General features: G+C 52.8%; 1 protein-coding gene across 2 annotated transcripts in view; it reads right to left on the bottom strand.

The window, feature by feature from the left end:
* The window catches only part of LOC144733540 (rho guanine nucleotide exchange factor TIAM1-like), a 112,546-nt gene that overhangs the window by 60,111 nt on the left and 31,251 nt on the right, over positions 1–21,184 (bottom strand). The window contains exons 3-8 of one of the 2 annotated variants that reach the window (XM_078615508.1): positions 18,729–18,818; positions 17,323–18,411; positions 15,798–16,398; positions 6,741–6,913; positions 5,075–5,332; positions 925–1,110 (exon numbers count right to left, since the gene is read on the bottom strand). In XM_078615508.1, coding sequence (XP_078471634.1) covers positions 925–1,110; positions 5,075–5,332; positions 6,741–6,913; positions 15,798–16,398; positions 17,323–18,408 — 2,304 coding nt within the window. In that variant the 5' untranslated portion in view covers positions 18,409–18,411; positions 18,729–18,818. The remainder of the gene's footprint in view (positions 1–924; positions 1,111–5,074; positions 5,333–6,740; positions 6,914–15,797; positions 16,399–17,322; positions 18,412–18,728; positions 18,819–21,184) is intronic. The other variant, XM_078615509.1, reaches the window with a different exon arrangement.

The raw sequence follows: 21,184 nt of genomic DNA, 5'->3' as shown, positions 1-21,184 counted from the left end.
TGCTGTATATGTGGCGTTTGCGCGCCTCTCTCTATCCCTGTGGTCGCATGGATTTTTCTCCGGGTCCTCACGGTTTTTCCCTCCACATTTAGAATGAACGTAGTATTTGGCTGCTATAAAGGTCCACATGATAAGCCACTTGGGTGAGCTTTCATTTGTGGCCAGGTCAATAAAAAAAAGCTATATAGCTCAGTGGTAAAATAATATAATTTAGTTGCCGCCCGGTGCACGGTGACTGCCCCCATCTCCTCACCCCTCCACCAGTGCACCTCCAATCAGCACGTTTGGCTAAGTACGGTGAGAAAGAAGTTCAACATACATACCTACGTAAAGTAGTAACTGCGACTCCCGTTATTACTTCAAAGGGTAAACCGATCGTCTCTTCCGGAAATATCTTAGCCTGTGTCCTCATTCAGACCATCTCGTCACAGGCAGTGTTTGGTGGGCAGCAATCGTGGTGATGGTCATGCTAGATGATGTTTGTCCACTCATAGTCATCACTGAATATGACGAAAAAAAATAAAACGCTTCGTTGATGAATATTTTCGGCATAAATTTGTTCCGGCCAGAGTGGCTCAGCGAAAGAGTGGGGCGGCTCACAATCGAAAGGTTGCGAGTTATAATCCTGGTTGGGGGTTGACTCAGCCCATCATCCTTCTGGGGTCTATACAACGAGTACCAATTCGTGAAGTCAACAAAGCGGTTGTCCTCTGGATACACTCACCCCTGCCAGAATGAACGTGAAATTCCCACCACTGGCTCAAGGCTGTAACCAGGATATGGGAGGGTACAGCCTCCAGGCTCATTTCGAGGTAGAAAATCACTTTTAACTTTCGACTTCTGAACTGTGTTAACAAAACGGGACACTGGGCACGGACTGCCCGAGCGGGCCCGTCTGCTCCGCACACCGGCGCCGGTACTGACCAGCGCGTGGAAGGAGGAGGCAGAGAACATGCCGAGGCGGTGCATGGCGTGCTTGACGGGCCGGCTCACGTAGGCCAGCACCAGCTTGGGGTTTGGCGGCTCGCGACCCTGCAGGCTGGCCAGGTAGCAGCGTAAGCGGAACGCGTCCACGCTGTACCTCTCCAGGTTGCGCTCCCACTGCGACACCTGCGTAGAGAGCGCACGCCCCGGGGCTCGGTTTTAACGGCGCCGGCGTCGACGCGCGACCGGCATACGGTGAGCGCGCCGCGGCTCGGGTTCGCCAAGCGACCGTGTGGGTCTCGAGGTACGCCATCTGTTTAGAATGCACACATTCGGTATCGCAGTATACAGGCTTTCATCAATCAACGGCTTGGATGAAGAGCACCCATGACCATACTTCACATCGGGCTGATCCCGTTGCGGGTTGGTAAACGGGATATCCCACGATGGGTTCGGATATCGCTCACCGCTGATGTTATCCGCGTTTGAACTCGGGTCGTCGGGTTCACGGCGCATTTCGATAACCGCTGTTGCCCCCCCCCCCCCCCTGGATTTACCCCCACTCATGCAGTACTGCAGCGCAAAACGCTGCCACCAGCGGTTTCAAATGACATGCGGTCGTGGGGTTGTTCGCAGGGAATGGAGTTCTGAAACACGCTCAGCTATTCGGGATAAACAGCAAAAGCTTCGACAGCAGCCCAACAACCCTGACGCACAAGTGGAGCAAAGTGCAGCCAGATGTCTCATCGAGTGTGGAAAGCCAGCAAAACCAGTTCAGGGGCATGTCCCTGTGGTTATTTCATTATTTATAAGCAACTCCACGTTTAGTCGATTTTTTGCAACGCCCAATCTAGACAGGGCGCACACGTGTAATTAGCGCGTCCGGCTATGGGGGGGGGGAGGTGGGCATGGAACAGTACCAGAGCGACCACATAAGTGAGGCTCAGCGGTAATCAAAGAGGAAAAGTGGTGGTGCGACAAAATTTGCTTTGCCAATGCCAGCGACTGTTTGCAGCAGGGATAAGCAAATGATGCAGGGGCTCTCTGGAACTGCTGCTGGGCGTGGTTGTTTTTGCACGCGAGAAACAACTTTGAGGAACCGGGCAGCCGCGTGCGTGACTTTGAGAGCCATGGCGATTCCACGTGGGTGCGGCTACAGGTACAAGCAACTTCTCGGAACACGAACAGTGGGGGACACGGCCAGCCCTTGGAGGCATTTCTACTGCGACGCGCTAAAGCGTCCGTAAAACCTCGCCGAGACCAAAGGTCCCGGGAGAGCCGAGTTAGGTTAAGTGCAGCAAAACGACGGTGCAGTACCGTCGATGAGAAAACAAAACACCTAGGAAAATGGCAGTGGAAAAATGTACCGCCGCGGTCAAGAGAGTGTTGAATAACACTCCAGGCAGGAGATGGAGCATGTGCTGGGTGGATTGTTACGTCGCAACGGAAGACGATGTCGCGTCCAGCAGTGGATTGACCATGCCAATAGCGGTGATGGGATGACAAAGTACAAATATTGAGTATTATATAACGTCATGACATATTCATTAGTATGACATATCTGTTAAAAAATCGCTCGTATTATTAATACGCGGAGGGAAATAAGAGTTGGGGGGATTGATGCCACGGCAGTCACCCGCACTGCGACATGAACACAGCGCCCCGAGTTAAATTCCCAACCGAGGCAAACATGTTGTGGCAACTGCGATCTAACACTGGTCCCGGCACCGCGTTCACCTCCCGACACTTGCCGGCGTGGTGAAGTATGGTGAAATAATGCCCAACGACCAACACACCGTGGAGGGGCCTTCACTGAGCAGTGGATTGGCAGACGGTGTTGTAAATGATTTGTTTAATGATAAACATATGAAGGAATATGTTGGAACAGTACATAGAGATGCAGCAGATGCAGGACTAATGAGGTCATGAATGAAAGTAATGCCACCCATCAATACACTCTATCTACCATCAGCCCTGTATGTCCTGTCAGTCACAATTATCATCATAGGTCAGTGTACCTGGGTTTGTTGCTCTTGGTTATCGAGATCGGTTTCCCAAAAGCAGTCCACTATGTGCTCGCACGCTTCGGTTTCATCATTAAATACCAATCCGGTAGTTTCTCAGCTGTGCTTTCCAATTGTGTTGCTCCAGCAAATATTGCCTTTTCATTAGCGAACTTGCTGCACGTGACATTTCGCAAATATTGATCTTGAGCCCAACTTTGTAGCCTTCTTTACCTACTTATTCAATCGTTTCCTGTAGCTCCTCTCCATAGGTTGATACGAATTACTAAATCATTGGCAAATATGAGATCAACACTGGGCTTAAAAAAAAAAAAACTCCTTCTCAAATCTGCTTGGCCATCTCTCGTACACACATAAGTAACTAACATGGCAGCTGGCCTTGTCGTCTCCATTATTGTTGACATGTTATTTACACTTAATAAAATAAATGCAGGAGATGACCAGGTGTGGATGGTTACAAGGCATTCCCCGCCCCAACTCTTCCCTCACATCGATTCATTTACTTAGCCTCCTGCGGTTTTCGAAATGTCAAATGTCAGTGCTTGGGGGCTGCCAAGCACGGCACATGGGCTGCATGCCTGTCTACCAGCTCCAGCTAGCAGGGCAAGTTGGAGCACGTAATCGTAGCCCACTTAAAACGAGCAGCGCGGCGAATTTCAAGCGCTCGGGTTACATCTGGCGAATGCAGTGCCTGGGTGTACGAACGGAGCCGCCTGCTTTTCCCGTGCTGATCGAGATCGTACAGAACGAGAAGTGAAGACGTTGGAGAGAGTATGATGACGGACGGAACACTGTGACAGAAAGAATGAAAGAAGCAAGACTTGCGATAGGACGGTCATGTCAGAAGAATGGCAGCGAAGAGAAATCAAACAAAAGCGATGGCAACTACAGGATCAGAATCTTTATATAGACCGGAGGAACCCGGCGAGCCATGAAGCTCTTTTCACAGTTGTCCAGAAGACCGAGAAAAAAGACTCATGGAGTGGAGGAGGAGGCGGCGCTAACGCAGAGCGCAACTGGCACGGAAGCAAAACAGCAAGAGATGGAATACGACGGCAATGATCGCCGACAGCGGAGGACTGCTGCTGCCGGAGCGTTCAACAGCCCCGGTGGCCTCCGTAACGGAGCTGAACAGGAAGCGGGAGAAGAGAACGTGGGCGCACGTGTGATTGTGCGCCGGATGCCAAGTGGAAGGGAGCGCACGCACGGCCTGCGGAGCCGTGCGTGGTCGAAGCGGGCTGCCGATTAAAAACAGTAACCTCCGCGAACCGTGGCGGGGCCCAGAGTTGTGCGTCTCGGGTTATTTTGCTTGCGCCCGAAGCCAGCCAGCCGTCTGCGTTTAATTAAATCCCCGCAGAGCAAACGCCGCAGCGCACTCGAAGAGGAGGAATGCTGGGGTGGGGTGGGGGGTTCTGCAAACACAGAGACCCAGACTCCTCGAGTGCGCGTTTTTTCCCGCACCGCGGACGAAAGAGATCTTCGCGGCTCATCGGATTCTCCCAGTCTCAATAAAAGAATCCGATTCTGAAGCAGCCCTGACAGCGCGGGTTTCAATACAAACCGAGGAAAAATGAGCTGGATAAATATTCGGCGGCTGATAAGTGTGTGAATAAGTGATGGTTTAAAACAACAACAACAACAACAAAAAGCCACTCCCTACAGAGGTGGGGCCAGGTGACTCGGAGGTGCGGGTGCAGAGCCAGCGCTGCGCGACCACCGGCTTCAAATTTGAATCCAGGTCGTGACCCAGGATCTAACCAAGTTCCTTCCCAAGTGCAGTATAGTGATGTGCTTAGCTAATTATTGTGCAAGAAATTGTTCGAACATTAAATTAGGAAAAAAAATTCACGAAGCTCTGCAAACTTCCAACAATGAAAAGATCCGTTTGACTGCCATGCTACGGACATTCGCCCCCCCCCCCCCCCCGAGTGTGTGGATACAAAAAAAATGGAAATTAAAGGGCTCTCATAATTAGTTCCACGATATCTCCCTCCACGTTCAGTTTCTCTGTCACACGTTGCGAGTTCAGAATGGATTCGTCACCTCCCGACGCGTTGACAACGCATTCGGGATATAAAAATCAGCGGCGGCGGGGGGGGGTTGACAGCACCGCCCTCTGAACCTGCCTGTGCAAGGATGGCCTTACGGCTCTTGGGCTCCGAGACGGTGAGCAGCTGCAGCTCGGCCATCTTCCGCATCTTCTCGTCGAGGTCGATGCGGTGTTCGAGGTCCCGCACCTCGGAGGTCAGCGCCTGCGCCGGGTCCACGCCGATGCCCGACCCGCTGGCGCCGCGGCCACCTCTGCAGCTCCGGCCGGCGAGCGCCCAGGCGCAGGCCGAATGGACGGCCGTTACCCAGTTCTCCAGCTCGATCTGGCTCTCGGCCTGCGGGGCGATATACAGAGGCACAAATGCAGCGTTGGCACGGGCGCAGTGCCACAATCGCAGCGGCAGGATCACAGTGGGCACGATTACAGGAGCACCATCACGTATCGCAGCAGCGGCACAATCACGGTGGTTTGATTACAACGGTGGCACAATCGTAACAGTGGCACGATCACAGCAGTGCTTCGTGGGTCTCTCTCCCCTGGTGCGTGAAACTTGTGAGCCACTCGCTCCGTACGGTCACACAAATAAACAGAACACAGCGAAAACACGAACATGGTCGCCCACCCTCCGCGCCTCTATACACGACGTCGCTTGTTTGGCTCGGACTTATTCAGCTGGACCGTCCATCCAGTCTATACAGAGCTTTCATGCTTCGAGTCAAAGTTCAGGGCCCGATTCATGCGTCGGTGACTGTTGATTTTCGTGAAGATATTTTTGGGGAGAAGAAAAAATCATGTCAATGTCTCCATCACCAACAATGGGATAATTCGCCTCGGCAATGTGTTTTGAATGTGACTCAAAGCCTTTGAAACCGACACCTACGAAACTAATGGCCTGGACCTGTTGAGTAATAACTCATTAAAAAACATCTGGGTCTAATTAGAAGTATAATTCCACTGCCAGATGCGTTTGACCTACCTCGACAGCAAGAAATGCAAAACAAGAGACCATTCTTTGGTTCTAACAGCAAAGATGATTTTTGGTAAAAAGAAAAACTTCCAAAGTCTAAGATAACATCAATGAATGGACTTGTGACCCAGGTCTCCGTTGTAAGAGAGACGTTTCATCTCAGTGGGCTATCAGCTGGTTTAAATAAAAGCTTGCTCGTGGTCTTGTCTGGAATTAACACGGCATCTTGTACGTGGAGACCCGGCAAGATCTGTGTTTTCGTTCAGTCATCTGATAACATTCACATAGTCATCGCTCTATTTTGATTTTCCGACCGAGGATGCAGACCGTGCAAGCATGCGGGCCTCTGCCTGCCGGGCGAGCCCCCAAAAACATCACTGACAGCCGTTCATCGGGCCCTCCGATTCACTTTCGGTTTTGCGCCGCGTGTTCCACGGAGCGCCGTCCGGTGTTTTCGCTCCCCGTGCCGAGGAAGCTCCAAGCGGCATCCCCCGCACAACGAAGCGAGCATCACCGGCACGCGGCGCGGGGACGTCGGACATCGTGCCGGACGACGCGCGGCGCAACCAGACAGCACGTCACGCAGCACCACCGTGAAAACCTGAGCGGTCGTGTCGCTTATCTGCGACCGATTCCACCCACGCTGTTTTATGTTTTGACAATGAAAAGACGGTGTGGGGGGGGGGCGGGGCGGGGCGGGGTGGGGAAGGAGGTCGCGATGGACGAGTGGACTCGCAAGGAGGGACGGAGAGAGGCAAGGGCAGAGGAACGGGACCTGGAAGCAGAAGACCTCCCCGTGCGCGTTGCTGAGGCAGAAGATGAAGTCCCGCTTGGGGTGCTCGGGCAGCGCCTGTACCAGCGCACCCTCCACGGCGAGCGATCGCTTCGGCTCGGGGTCCTGCTCCGAGCCCGTCTGCCCGGCCGCCTCCGAGAACAGCAGGCTGCAGCCTGCACGGGCGCCCGCACGACACCGCCGCCGGGGGACACGGTCACGCTCGGTCAACGGAGCATCAGACATTTCCTTGAGAGGACCGTGTGTGCGAGTGTGCGCGTGCGCATTTGCGCCGTGGCGTTGCGGTTAGCGCGCTGCGCTACGAAGCCGGTCACCCGAGTTCGATTCACGCTCAAGGCTAATGCCAGTGACGATTATATGAACCGGTCCTGGACCTTCCCGAGGTCGACTCAGCCTCAAATGAGTACCCGGTACGGTGTGTAAAACATCGCGCTGGTGAGACAACAAAGGCAGCCGGGCGTGGCGCTGGCCACCCCATCTCCCCTCGTGTGTCGTGCCGGCTTTCATAGGGTGTTCGCTAACAGCACTTGCCCCCGCAGTCTGTTACAGGCTATCAGGAGGATCTTTGTTTTTGTATGTGCACGTAGGTGTTTACATTGCCCCATCTGGTCTGCTTTCCACTGCAGGTTTGCCACAAGTTGGTTCGGCGAAACCTCTTTATTCACCACGTCAGTAACGCAGTCTGGTGGCATGCACAAACCAACCAGGCGTGGTGGCACAGGCTTTGAAGAAAGCATCGGTGGATCACGCAGAGATTTATGAAACTCAAGAACCTACCAGGACTGCGAGGTGGCCACGAGATTTCAGTGCAGGAAATTAATGCATTAGCAAGTCCGGTTAGCACGGTTGGCTACGTACGGTGCGAAAGAAGTTGAACGTCCATACATCTGTGCAGACTTTTTTGCTGCTATCCCATTTTATGTGTGGATTTATTTGTGAGGTAGTTCACTTTCTTCTCACACAAAGCAAAGATCTCCTCATTGTGGAAGAGGCCAAACATCCCAACCATCACGATCATTTAACAATTTTACAGTGCTCCATGTGCCATTAAATCCAGTGAATGCAAAATGGTTCGGAATGTGAACCAAATGCACACAGATCTAATAACCACAACAGTAAACATTTACCCTGAAAATAAGTAAATAAATATACATTAAAACCACATGCAATAGAACGAATTAAACATATCAGTTACATATTTTTTTTCTTATAAAACACACAGGCTAATCGCGAATTGGAAAAGAGTAATTACCGAGTCTGTTCTGGAATTGACCCAAAAGTCCCGCCTGTAAGAGAAGGCCTAAAGACACAGCGAGGCCTTCTTTCCACATTGCATTATTGATTTTATTATTAATCCTGTCTGTGTTGCTGCAGGGACACAGAGCAGTTAACCTCCAGGATTGGTCTTCACGTGGGTAACGGTTGGGCGCCGCGCCTTCAGACTAAAACAAACAGAGCCAAATGGTTTTGAGGGAAGCAAACATGATGCAGTGTCAACAGAACATTGCCGCTGCTGTGAAATAAAACGGTAAAGAAACTGTGCTAACAGTGGCTTACAGACACACATCGAAGCGCCGCATTCCTCATTAACAATTCCTCACGGAAGAAATTAGCGGAGCGGCGAGTGTGGGTCACCGTGCCCCTCAACCTAGCAACTTGCGTTTCGGTTCCCGGCCATGCCGAACACCAGTGCCAAGTGACCCACTCTCAGCATCATGGCGTTCATCTTAAACAAGACACTCCAGAGTATCTGTAATTATGTAATTCCATGTCCCGAAAGGTTTGTATCGCCAGCTGTTATAAAAGTCACATAACCCCCCCCCCCCCTCGAGAGAGAGAGAGAGAGTTGGCCCGCAAATTTTTCGGCTCGACTAACGGCACCGCCATAGTTTTTGTTGCCCCTTTGCTGCTAAGGCCCATTATGCCTCCAAATAGACATTCTCCCTTGGCCACATTTATACTGTATTTGTTTAATCTTCCTAATGCCCAGGTGTTGGGAGTCTTCATTAGGTCCGTCATGAGCACCACGAGCTCGTGCAGTGATTTACAACGTGTGCGCCGCATGCTGGAAGCTCATTTTAGGGCCAAGTCTACTGGGGGGAGTCCCGGATAATTCACGTTGACTTTGCTGTGCATGACCCAGGAATCGCGCGTTCAGCTCACTGGGAAGACACCGCAGCATGCCTTCTGCTAAGTGTGTAACGATGCCTCGAATCAATCGATTCCAAGCTCACGATACTCGCATATGAATCGTGTGCGTAAGGACGGGGGCGGGGGAGCTGTAGTATATGCAAATACATGCACTCGCACACAGTGAGGCCTTGGTGCTGTTTATTTCCCTGCAGAGAGACGCTACAAAGGTCAGGGTGATTAATCACTTACGTTTGGCCAAAAGCAACAGTTTCAACCACGGCGCTGAGCGCGCGGCCGATAACGGTAAGCTAAACAGCACTCAGCGGTGAAAACCGTGACCTGGCATCAGACACGGACTTCGCTCAGACATTACATTGTCTGGACAGTACCCGGCACAGTCATTACGGGGCTCTGGAGACATTCCGATAAGTGGGAATTTTTGCCAAAAACCTTAAATAATTAACATGAATAGAAAATCTGGGTGAAGTTTGATGCCCGGCCATTGCTAACACTGGTGGCTAGAGATATCTTGAACCGGTCCTGAGACCACCCAGCAACAACCTGCACTGAACAACTTCCATGGTCAAGTTTCAAGCATCCCCTGTGTCGCCTGAACAGACTGTAGGGGCCATTGCTGTGAGCAAGTAGGAGCACCTATGAAGGGCCGGCACAGCACACGAGGAGAGGGGTGGGCCAGCACCACGCCTGCCCGGCCACCTTTGTCTCCCAGTGGTGACGTTTAAACATCGCACCAGGTATTTGTTCGAGGCCGAGTCGCCCTAGGGGAGGCCCAGGACTGGTCCAGATAATCGTCACTGGTGTTGGCCGTGAGCAGGAATCAACTCAATAGCGCAGCGTGCCAACCGCTGCACTTCTGCTCCCTACTAAACAGCTTGGCGAAGTAGAGTAAAAACAATCCCCAGGACTGACAAGCAATCGGTAAGCTTCCGACTCGCAATGAATTGACAAAGGGCGGTAAAATGGTATTCTTTATCATTAATAAACAACCTAGCTATTTACTCTTTGATTCTTTCGGTAAAGTCACGTAGATGAAAAATAAAATAATAAAATGAAAATAACTAAATTAAATCACGACGTTTCGGAGGCAACACAAGCTTCCGTCATCAGGTAGAACAGCCACAGCAAAATCACTGTGGCTGTTCCACCTGATGACGGAAGCTTGTGTTGCCTCCGAAACGTCGTGATTTAATTTAGTTATTTTAATTTTATTATTTTTATTTTTCACCTACGTGACTTTACCGAAAGAACCAAAGAGTATGGATCCTTGCAGTCACGAAAACGAATTTTTATGAAAAGGAGTGGTGTGCATATTTGGCATTATACATGTTTTAGATAATATGCAGGCTACCCCACTGTCGCCCTTTACCTCAGAAAGTTAGGAGTTCACTATATTACCCCACACCAGGGTCAGTTCTTACTAATATTTATTTTACTGCTTCTATTTCAAATCTGCAGATAAACCGGCAGTTGTTTTTTTCATCAGGTAAAGCCCGGTGACCTGGCCACCAAATAATCGAAACGGATGTCGTTTCTAAATGTGGGGGGGGGGGGCAAAACCGGAGGAACCCAGAGAAAAATCCATGCAACCACGGGGGGTGCGGAGAGAGATCACGCAAACCCCAAATACGCAGGCTTCAAGGTCGCGATCGAACCCACAAACTCCTGCATACCAGGCGAGGGAGATAACATCCTCGCCTGGTATGCAGGATAGTAAAGTTATTTTTATTAACAAACAAAAAACTAAATCTGTGATCAATGAGCGGGAAAGGCCCAGGCTCAAGGCGCTTTTGAATACGAATTAAACATAAGCTGGAGGTGACTTTTGAGAAAGCCTGTGCTGATCTGTATTCCTCTCTGCCAGTGGTCACATCTTAAGATATTGATCAGAGGACAGGCATTAAAAACAGGCTGGAGGCCAGTACAATATCGCATGAAGGGCGCGAGCCAACGAGCGTCAAAAATTAGAACGCGAGTTAAAAAAATGAAAGAAATCTTTTTTAACTCCAAAGTAATATTGGGTGTATAAATCTAACTGATATCACCCAAACCACCCAGAACCCAACCAATTGCTTGAGATGTGGGAAGCTAAGCAGGGATAAGCTTGGAAAGTGATTGAAGCTGCTGCGATGCAGTGATACAATGTCGGGCAGCGCGGCAAGCTGCGTTGTTGTACCTTACTTCTATGCTCCCACGTTAATGCTCCTCGCCTTCACAACCCGCATGGTGAAGTATAGTCAATCAGACCTAATCATTTGCACGCCGTGCGGAGGCCTTCGTCAAGGGGTGGGTTGACAAAAAGGGCTGCGCAAGCGCACGCAACAACAAAACCGGGAAACCTGAATTAATTGATGCTTCGAACGCCGTCTTCCGTGAACTTGCCAGATCGCCGTGGGAGCAGCTCTACCTGCGTGCGCTATAAACATTAGAACACCCCGACCTTAAAACATGCCAAATTGCTAAATCGCTAAGCGCGTTGCACAATGTCGTTGCATTTTCCTAATTAATGAGCAAAGACCCGACCGCCGCAGAACGAGGGGTGGGGCACGCTAATTGGCAGCAAAGTGTACCCGACTTGGATGACACACAGAGGAAATGCGTGCTTTTGCGGGGTGTGGGTGTGGGTGCGTGGGGAGCTACGGGAGGGACAAAGTCCCATCGGTGGGCTCCTCCAGCAAGCAAGGCTACGTTGGCTAGGTCACGTGGCCCGCATGGCCAGCTACCGCATGCCAAAACAGCTTTAGTTCGGCCGGATCGAGGGGGCTAAACGGGCGCGGCACGGGCTTGAGAAGAGATGGAGTAATGTGGTACAGGAGGACGTGGAGCTGAGTGGACTTGTCGATGACTGGTACCAGCGGTGTCAAGATCAGCCTCTGTGGAGGAGGCTCGTGAAGGACGCTGCTACTGGGCAGTTGAAGGCAGTCGCCCTCCAGCAACAACAACGGAGGGAAGAGGAGCGACGCTCACAACAACGAGCGGACCGCGGGGCGTCTAAAACACAGCAAAAGTTGGCAAAGCAGGGGCACAGGTTGTGCATCGGCCAGTCATCTCAGTCGGTCAACCCATGGCACCTGGGTCTGTCCCGTGACCTCCTGCCAGCGGGCGTTCGACACTCAGCCCCGGCACAAGTGCCGTGGTGACGTCGCAGCCACTTGTTGTTGTTGTTGGAGCTGCGGTGCAGTGGTTGCGACGCTGTGTTACAAGCCTAACGACATAGTTTCAGTCAATTCCCCGCTCTGACTAACATTAGTGTGCGGGTGTTGTGTGAACCGGTTCTCAGCCTACCCTAGGTCGACTCAGCCATAAATAAGTACCTGCTGCGGTGTGAAAACAACAGCACTGGGGGGGAGAGTAGAGTGGCCAGGCGTGGTCCTCGCCACACCTCCCCCTCATGCACCGCCCTGGCTATCGTATGCATGCTCGTGAACAGCACTTGCCCTCATTCAATGTAGGCTATATATGGGAGACCATTGCCTTTGTGTGTGCATATGTACGTGTCAATTCGTGCACCTGGCCTGCCACCGGCGCCCTGGTGACGTCACCGTCACTTAGTGGCAAATGGCGGGTATTGGTATTGGTCAATATGTATGCATGCTGAACTTCTTTCGCACCGTACGTAGCCAACCGTGCTAATAGGAGGTGCATGGGAGCGGTGGTGCAATGCTCAACATCACGTGGTTCCCCTGCTGCAATCTGAGTTGTATTCCTTGCAACGAACAGCACCAAAGGCACAGGGTGTCTGAAAACTGTGCTGGGCCTCCCATAGGTCGACTCGGCCTTAAATAAATACCTGGCACGGTGTGTAAACAACAGCACTGGTGCAGCAACAGTGGCTGGTGGCTGGTGGTGCCTGGCTCACAACCCCCTCATGCACCGTGTCAGCCTTACTTAACCAGGCGCTCGCTAGCAGTGCTCGCCCCAACAGCGCACGCGCGGCTACAGGGCGATCGTTGTTTTGCGCGCGAGTGCGCGCGCACAGACTCGCGTCTGCGATTTGACGGGATCGCAAGCCGAACACGGTGCGCACACACGTTGCTCCTGACAATCGTGGTCACGGAAGCGTAATATGTGGGGCACGGGCTGCGGGTGACGGCTTGGCCGAGGAGAGATGGCGAAAGAGAGGGAGAGAGAAAGAAAGAAATAATGCAATGGTTCCAGGCTACGCTCTGTCCACGAAAATAAATCAATTCCGCGGCTACACGAGCTCCGGGCGCATCCCTGCCGCTTGCCGGGGCTTGCAGGAACTCGGCGGGACTACAAGGGGACGGGCGCGGTGGCGCACACAAAGGAGCGCGGACAATGCCGACACTTCCCCCACACCCACACGAGCACGCATGCTCGCCCGCAGCGATTTCAAACGCGGCGGCGCCCACACACGCACACCGCGCGCACCCCCCCCTCGCCCGGCCGCCAGCGCCGGCGACTGCCGCCGCCGCACCCTGACCGGGGGGGGGGGGGCCCACAACGCAAATACCTTCGGCCCCTCCCGGCACGCGGCTCCGAGGGCGAAACATGTGCGTTGGAGAAAGAGTGTAAAATAAAATGTGCGCATGTACGTTGAACTTCCTTCACACCGTATGCGGCCAACCGCGCTAATCGGAGGTGCAAAACGAGGGGTGTGCACGAAATGTTCAGTGCTGGAGTCCGTCAATTTTTTTTTTACTACGCAAAATACTGTTTCTGGGATGTACCCCGTGTTGTTCGGCACCGAGAAGATCCCCAGCACGCGCAGATAAATAAATGTCAAGAGAGGTTTTCAGGAAGAGGCAGCGGCTCCCGGCAAGTGGAGCGAAACGCGCCCAACAAACCCGAAAACAAAGACAAAGATCCCCCGTATAGGCTTAACAGATTTTCAGGCAAGTGCTGTTCGAGAGAACCTACGAAGGCCTGGCACCAGCACACGAGGGGGTGGGTGGCCAGCACCATGCCCTACCGCCTTTGTCTCCACAGTGGCGATGTTTACACACCGCACCAGGTACGCATTTGAGGCCGAGTCTACGTAGGGGAGACCCAGGACAGGTTCAGATAACTTTCACAGGTGTTGGCCGTGAGCGGCAATTGAACGCGTGTCGCTGAGTTCGTAGCGTGGTGCATGAATCGCTACACGACCGCTCCCCATAAAAAAAAACACACACGCATTTGTACTAGCACTGGTGTTCACATTAGGGAATTGCAAAAAGTAAATCTATAAATATCCACCCGGCTCCCAGGCTGCAGCATATGATTGTCATGGGACTGTATTTTCCATCTGTAAGCAATGAGCAAGAGCTTAGTAATAACTGCTGATGAGAGGGGGGCTGGGCTCTTTATGACGGAGACAATACGCAAATTGTTTGTTACTATTTTAAAATCCCAAAGCAGTGGCCAAGAAATATAATTTACATTTAGACAGACATCACACTCTGGGTCAACGATTGGATGAATGATGAACGCATGCTGCAGGTACTGCAAAAAGGTCCACAGAACCGTGTGTGTTACTCATGTCCAGACGTGACCAGGTGTCTTTTAATGTGATGCACAGAGAGATCAAACCTAATCACCATGCCCGATTAAATAAAAAAGTGTAGGTAATGCCAGCGGCACATTGCCCAGGGATATTTTCAGTGCACACTCTGATTTATACCGCAGTGGCATTGAAAGCACTCTCGTGCTTTTATCTTTGCCGCTGTTAGGTTTGATTTCTGGTGCGTTTGCTGCATTACCTGTTTCACAATAATAGCTCTGCTGTATGTGTTCGTTCGTGGTTATATTTAGTCTTATTCTTAGGTTTTTTCGGTAAAGTCACGTAGGTAAAAAATTTAAATTAATAAAAGTAAAATAAAATAAAAATCACGACGTTTCGGAGGCAACACAAGCTTCCGTCTTCAGGTGGAACCGTCACAGCACGATTGCTGTCGTGATTTTTATTTCATTTGTATTTTACTTTTATTAATTTTATTTTTTTTACCTACGTGACTTTACCGAAAAAACCTAAGAATGTGAATCCTTGCTGTCACGAAAGCTTCAAATCTAGAATTATATTTAGTCTCTGTACTTGCTGCGTGATATTCTGCGACGTGGCCAACACGAAACGCCCCCCCGCAAATGCAGCGACAAAGACGCGGCAAAAACTTCACCGCAAATCTTTGGGGTGGATCGTCGGAGCAGTGATGAGCGCCGCCGTGTCACGAACCCTGGGACCTGCCCTGGGTAAATCCACGGTCACCACCCCCACCCTCCTCCTCCCCCCCCATGTTACAAAAACCAAATGTTCTACCGGCGCGATTCTCCCATGTAAGTAAGACAATCGTTTCTCCCACACACTTCCCCGGGTTGTCTGTTACCCTTTATTCTTGTGTACAGAAAAAATATCTAGTAATTATATATATTTTTTTAATTCACGGCCACAAAACTACCATCATAAGTGATGAATGGTATCTCAACGGGTTGTGAGAGCACTCCCTTTCACCAACCCCCACTGACCAGCGTGGTGAAGTATGGTCGAACAACCCCCATGACCTACAGGGCATGGAGAGGCCTTGCACAGCGGTGGATTTCGAAAGAGCTGTAAATTACCATTAAAGACACGTGGCACTTAAACGCTCCAGGGTCCTCATACAGAGTTTGAGGGAAAAAGTCCAGCCCTGTAATTAGTTGCTCTCACCACCACTGCACCAGTGGGATCGCTAGACAGCTCCTTCAGAGAGTATTTGGCCTACTATTCCACACTGGTCAGATATCTTGGAGGAGGTGAAAGTAATTGCGCTTTATACGTTGGTGGACAAGAAGCTTCCAGACATTCATTGCAAAGTCGGTCCAACTGCTGTTTGCCCGCAGAATATTGTCGGGAACCGGCCTTGCGAACAAACACAACGACGAGCGACGAGTCGCGCGCGCGCGCGCGGTTACCTCTGAGCGCCACCCAGTATCTCCTCCATTTGCGTCGAAGCGCCGGCTCGATCTTCTTGCCCTTTCGGCAGAACAGGTGCTTGGCCCTGAGCCAGCCGGCCTTGCGCACCTGGAACTGCGCCGCCGAGAGCCGCGCGGTGCTGTCCAGCAGCAGGGCTGCCGAGCCCAGCGACTCGCTCCCCGTGGGGTCGCGTGGGTCCTCGCTTCCGTCCGCGCTGCTGCTGCCCCCGCCGCCGACGCCGCCGCCGACGCCACCGGAGCCGCCGGCGCCGCCGCCGGCCATGGCGTCGGCGAGGCTCGCGAACGGCGCCCTGGTCACGCCGACGCCGCCCGACCGCCAGCCGTGCATGTAGTTCTCGTAGACGGACGTCTGCTCCGCGTCGTCCGGCGCCCGGTGGGACTCGGAGCCGTGCTGGGAGTCCTGCGGGTGGCACCACGTGGCGCTGCGCTGGATGGTGAGCGGCTGGAAGCCCGGGTCGCAGGGCCAACCCAGGTCGGGCGGCAGGGGCGAAGGGTCGCAGGGCAGCTCTGAGTCGGTGGTGCGAGCGATTCCGCTGTCGGCGCCGTCGCTGCCTTCCACTTGCACCTCGACGGGGGCCTTCTGGTAAATGAGACACGAAATCAACTTAAATGCCATTTACACTTCCCTTGATGGTGAGCAGCACAGTGGACCTGGAGAGGCCGCCGGTTTGATCTCCCGGCACGGCAGCTGAAACAATGGTGCATGTTTCTTAACACCCCCCCCCCCCCCCAGTTTAACACGTAGTCGGCTTATGCGACCAATATTATCCATAATAGTTTTTTTTGGGTTAGATCGCGTAAATATAAATGTGTTATTAAACCCACCACCACCCGACATGGCAAATTAGTGAGGTTCGTCACGTAAACAAACGTGCCAATTCATTACTAGTTCAGCACACCGGCATGTTGGAGAGTGAACCCACAACATTTACAATTCGAGTGCTGTGACGTTTCGCCGGCAATTACAACCCCAGCAGTGTGAATGAGGTTCACCACAGTTTGTCCAACGGCAGGCCGCGTGTGGTGGGGTAAGGTGTGGGGACTCCCACCGTTTCCAATACGTCTGGCCAGCTCGACAGAGCAGGCCTCAATACCCTAAGAGAGGGGCTCTAGAGTTTCCTCGAGTGGAGGCACCTCTAGCAGCGGTGGCGTGCCCAAGCAATTGCAGGGCTGCACCTTTACCTTTTAAACGCCACAGTGAGTCAATCTTCACGTTGTGTAAGCTCGTTAGCAAGCATGGTTTATCCATGCGGTAATCTACCTGCTCAACATTGCAGCGAATATGTTCTCACTTTCAAGCCTTATTGGATTAGGTCATAAGCCCAACAGGTGGCCAATTCGCTACGTGGCACAGTTAAGACTCCTTGGGCACCAGGAACACAGCCCCCATTGTTGCAGACAAAACTAATTTATCGAACAATTCTCTCCCGCAACGATTCGTAATAAAACGCGCGTTATATAAAAAAAAAAGTAATTACAAATAATTCACCACGTTCAAATTTACCTTTTTAGTTTTCCGCCTGTCTAAGCTCCCGACGTAGCCGATTGGCTTGGGGTCACCGATCTCCAAATCGGCCCAGGAGACCCCAGCAGCAGGGATCCGGCCGGGCTTGAGCCGCGGCAGCGTTTGGGAAGCGTAGCCCTCGTAGCCGTTCGCCGCGCCAGCGCCGGGATTGTCGTTCTCTTCCTCGCCCCGGCCGATTATCAAGCCCAGCGACTTCGACAAGTCCCGGTGGCACGTCGCCTCCCGGGGGGGGGCGGCCACGCGGCGCGACGACACGTCTGGGACGCTGCGGAGTCCCAGTGGCTTCCACACGGGGCTGCCGGGGCCGCCGCCCTGCGACGACGTCACGGCCTGCGAGCCGCAACCGTCCGTCCCGCCACCCTGCGACGCTCCCTCCTTCGGGCAGCCGCTGCTGGGCCGTAGCGGCTGCCGATAGCCGCGTCGCGACACTAGCAGGTCCGGCACGCGCCCGTTCTCCCGGAGGTAGAACTCGCGTTTCTCGCGTCTCTGAGCGGCGGCGGCCGGGCCGCTCATTGCTCCCGCCACGGCCGCCGACTCCTCGCCCGGCGTGTCGACGTGAAACTCGACGCGCACGCCGTTGCGATCCCTGGTGTCCTTGCGGAACAGGATCTTGGGGCTGCTGCGCTGCTGATGGGCACGGAAGAGCGCGCCACGGGAGGACGACAGCGTCGTCACCGTCGCTTCGCCCGAGTGCTCGCTGCCGGAGTTGAGCGTGCTCCGGCTGCCGCCCGCTCCGCCCTCGTCCGTGGCGAAGCCGTTGACCGTGCTCGGCTCCGAGTCCAGGTCGGCGGCGCTGCTGCCTCGCCAACTCTCCGCGTTCGCGGCCGCGGTCACGGGCGCCGGCGCGGCCTTGCGGCTCGACGCGCGCCCGGGCCGAGCGGCGCGTCCGCCGGCGGGACGCGGCTCGGAGTCCGCGGGGCCCGGCGGCGCGTAGGGGCCGTAGTCCTTGCTGCGCCCGCGCAGAGAGAGGGCGCGCGACTTGGTCGGGGAGCGCGAGGTCGAAGCGGGGCCGGGCCGGTGGCCGTTGGGCAGGCCATGCTGCTGCTGGCTCTCCTGGTTCCCCATCGCCTGCGAGGAGCGAGACGCGAAGCAAAAGAATGAAAACGGCGCAAGAAAGGCGACGGCGGGAGGGTAGAGCGAGTGGCGCTGGTTGCATCGGAGACGCACTCTGTTAAAGAGCGGTGTCGCGCACGATGCAAAAAAATCTCGCTGAAATGCATCTGCCACGAGAAGTGGCAGATGCTTTAAAATGGTCCGGTCTAGGCCTCTGCGGGGGTCAATTTCCACCTCCACACAAGAGCACAAATCTCTAGGCAGATTCTAATCTTTTTTAAAAACAGCAACTCAACGTCCATTTGAAAGCGAGCAACGAGCGGCATGTTTACCTCTCACGGCAAGAGGCAGAGCTGGAAACAAATCTTGCAGTCTGAAGCGATGCAGACGAGTCCTTGTGTTTCCCAGACGTTACTTCACCACTGAACAAAAGCATAACAACGGTGTTTCAGACGCACATTTGTTTTGCGTTACATTACACTGCCCTACATGGCAATTGTAACTGCAAATACATTTAAAGAACGCTGGAAGTGCTTCAGTCGAATGAACGGCGCGTTTAAGAGTCCCCTTTTATGTCTGCTGTCTGCAAAAGGCCTGCCCAGCATATGTCACATCAGCGCAAGCCAGCCAGCAAATTGAATTACGCAATAGTGTGCGAGTTTAACATTAATCTGACGGCAGTTTCAAATACGATTAACGTTCTCGACAAGCAGTGCAACAAAAAATCTGTTCCAAACAAAAAACCGGCCATCTGCCTCAAAACCTCATCTTAATAAATCTATAAATTGCGCAGGTCAAAATGGTTTGTTGGAAGGTCCATCGTAATTAAATGTACATTCAACCCGGGGGGTTGTGCAGCTGCGGGTTACTGCCATTAGCAAGACAAAAACGTCTAGCTGAGTAAACATCTCCGTGGCTTGTGACGCTTTCATTCTATGGAGCTTAGCAGACTTATTTAGTGCTGCAATGACTAAAAATGCAACAAACACGCACCCGGCTTCCAGGCCTGTCTGCTGCATCAGCGTGCAAGTCCGTTCTTAACCCTGTTTCCAATTATATTAATGCTTTCAACGACCACCAAACAAGAGAAACACATTGAACTTGTGATTTGTGTATGGTCGGTTTGAGTGGGTATAATCTACACAAGAAAATATCGCTCCACAGAACACATTTGTTGAAAATAATGGGGTATGTGGTGTCATTGCAGGAAAATATACGAAGATTCTAAGTCAAGGGTTTTAAGTGTTACCCCTGTATATGCTGGGGTTTTCTCCCCACATGCGAAAATAGAAATGGAACAAATATCCCCATGCAGGACCCTTATACATGTGAAGTGAATATACGCCCTTGAAACTCAGTCAAGTTTTATTGGGTGAGGGCCATTTTGTTCACGATATCTATGACATGTGTACTTTTGAGCAACGCGATATCATTTCATGTCCAACGGTGCTTACGCATTTACTTTCCTTAATTTCATCCTTCAGCAAAACCACGATTGTCTCAACAATCAACGCGTGCGTGCGCGTGTGTGTGCCAGAGAGTTATAAGCGTCCAGCAATCAGGGGCAGTGGGACGCAGACAGGCATTAGAAACCCGCGGCGTGACCACGCCTGGCACTCGTCGCCCACGAGTGGCCCACGTGCGCCGGTCGGCCGCGTGTCGCCCAGGAGACCCCCGAGCAGCACACAAAGCGACGGATTAAGGCGAAAAAGCGGACGATTGTGCCGCGAGGATTTAATAAAAGCGCTCTCCTGGTTCTGCTGTCATAGCACTGCCTCACGTGTATGTGTGTCTGTACGTGTGTGTGTGTCTGTGCGTGTGTGTCGGGAGCGGTGGTGTAGCGGTTAGCGCGCTGCGCTACGAACCCGGCGGCCCGAGTTCGATTCCCGCTCACGGCCAACACCGGTGACGATTATCCAAACCGGTTGTGGGCCTTCCCTAGCTCGACTCAGCCTCAAATGAGTACCTGGTGCGGTGTGTAAACATTGCCACTAAGGCAGCCAGGTGTGGTGTTGGCCTTTCAGCCCCTCGTGTGCCGTTCCGGCCTTCATAGGTACTCACTAACAGCACTTGCCCCAAAAGTATGGTAAGGCTATACGGGGGATCTTTGTCTTTGTTTTTTGTAAAACACAGCAAGTTGGCACAGGCTAGTTATCTCAGTCGACCCATGGCACCTGGGTTTGTCCCGTGACCTCCTGCCAGCAAGCGCTCAACACTTCACGTGGCCTTTGCGAGCACACAGCCTGGCGCAAACGCCGCTTAGTGGCAAATGGCCATTGTTGTTGTTGTAAGTGGGGGAGCGGTAGTGTAGTAGCGGTTAGCACGCCATGCTACAAACCCGGCGTCCCGAGTTGGATTTCCGGTCACGGCCAACACCAGTGATGATTCTCTCAACCGGTCACGGGCCTCCCCTAGGTCGACTCAGCTTTAAATCAGTACCTGGTGCGGTGTGTAAACATCGCCACCGGGGAGACAAAGGTGGCCAGAGGTGGTGCTGGCCAACCACTCCCTCGTGTGCTGTGCCAGCCTTCGTAGGTGCTCACTAACAGCACTTGCCCCAACAGTCTGTTCAGGCTATGAGGGGGATCTTTGTCTTTTTATGAAGATCCAGAACTCACCAATTATCTCCACTCACTCACTCGCTCACCAACAGATCAGTCGCCTCCTTTCCTGATTGCTCTCCTATCGCTACTGCAATGGTTACTGTTCCAGTGAAATGTTCTCTTGATTCCTCTGCCCACGTTGAGGACCGTCTACCAGACTTGTTCAACCACCACACGCTACTTCC

Source organism: Lampetra planeri, chromosome 47 (genome assembly GCF_965212315.1).
Source record: "Lampetra planeri chromosome 47, kcLamPlan1.2.h2, whole genome shotgun sequence".
Taxonomy (NCBI): Eukaryota; Metazoa; Chordata; class Hyperoartia; order Petromyzontiformes; family Petromyzontidae; genus Lampetra; species Lampetra planeri.
This window is presented reverse-complemented; position numbering and strand designations above follow the sequence as displayed.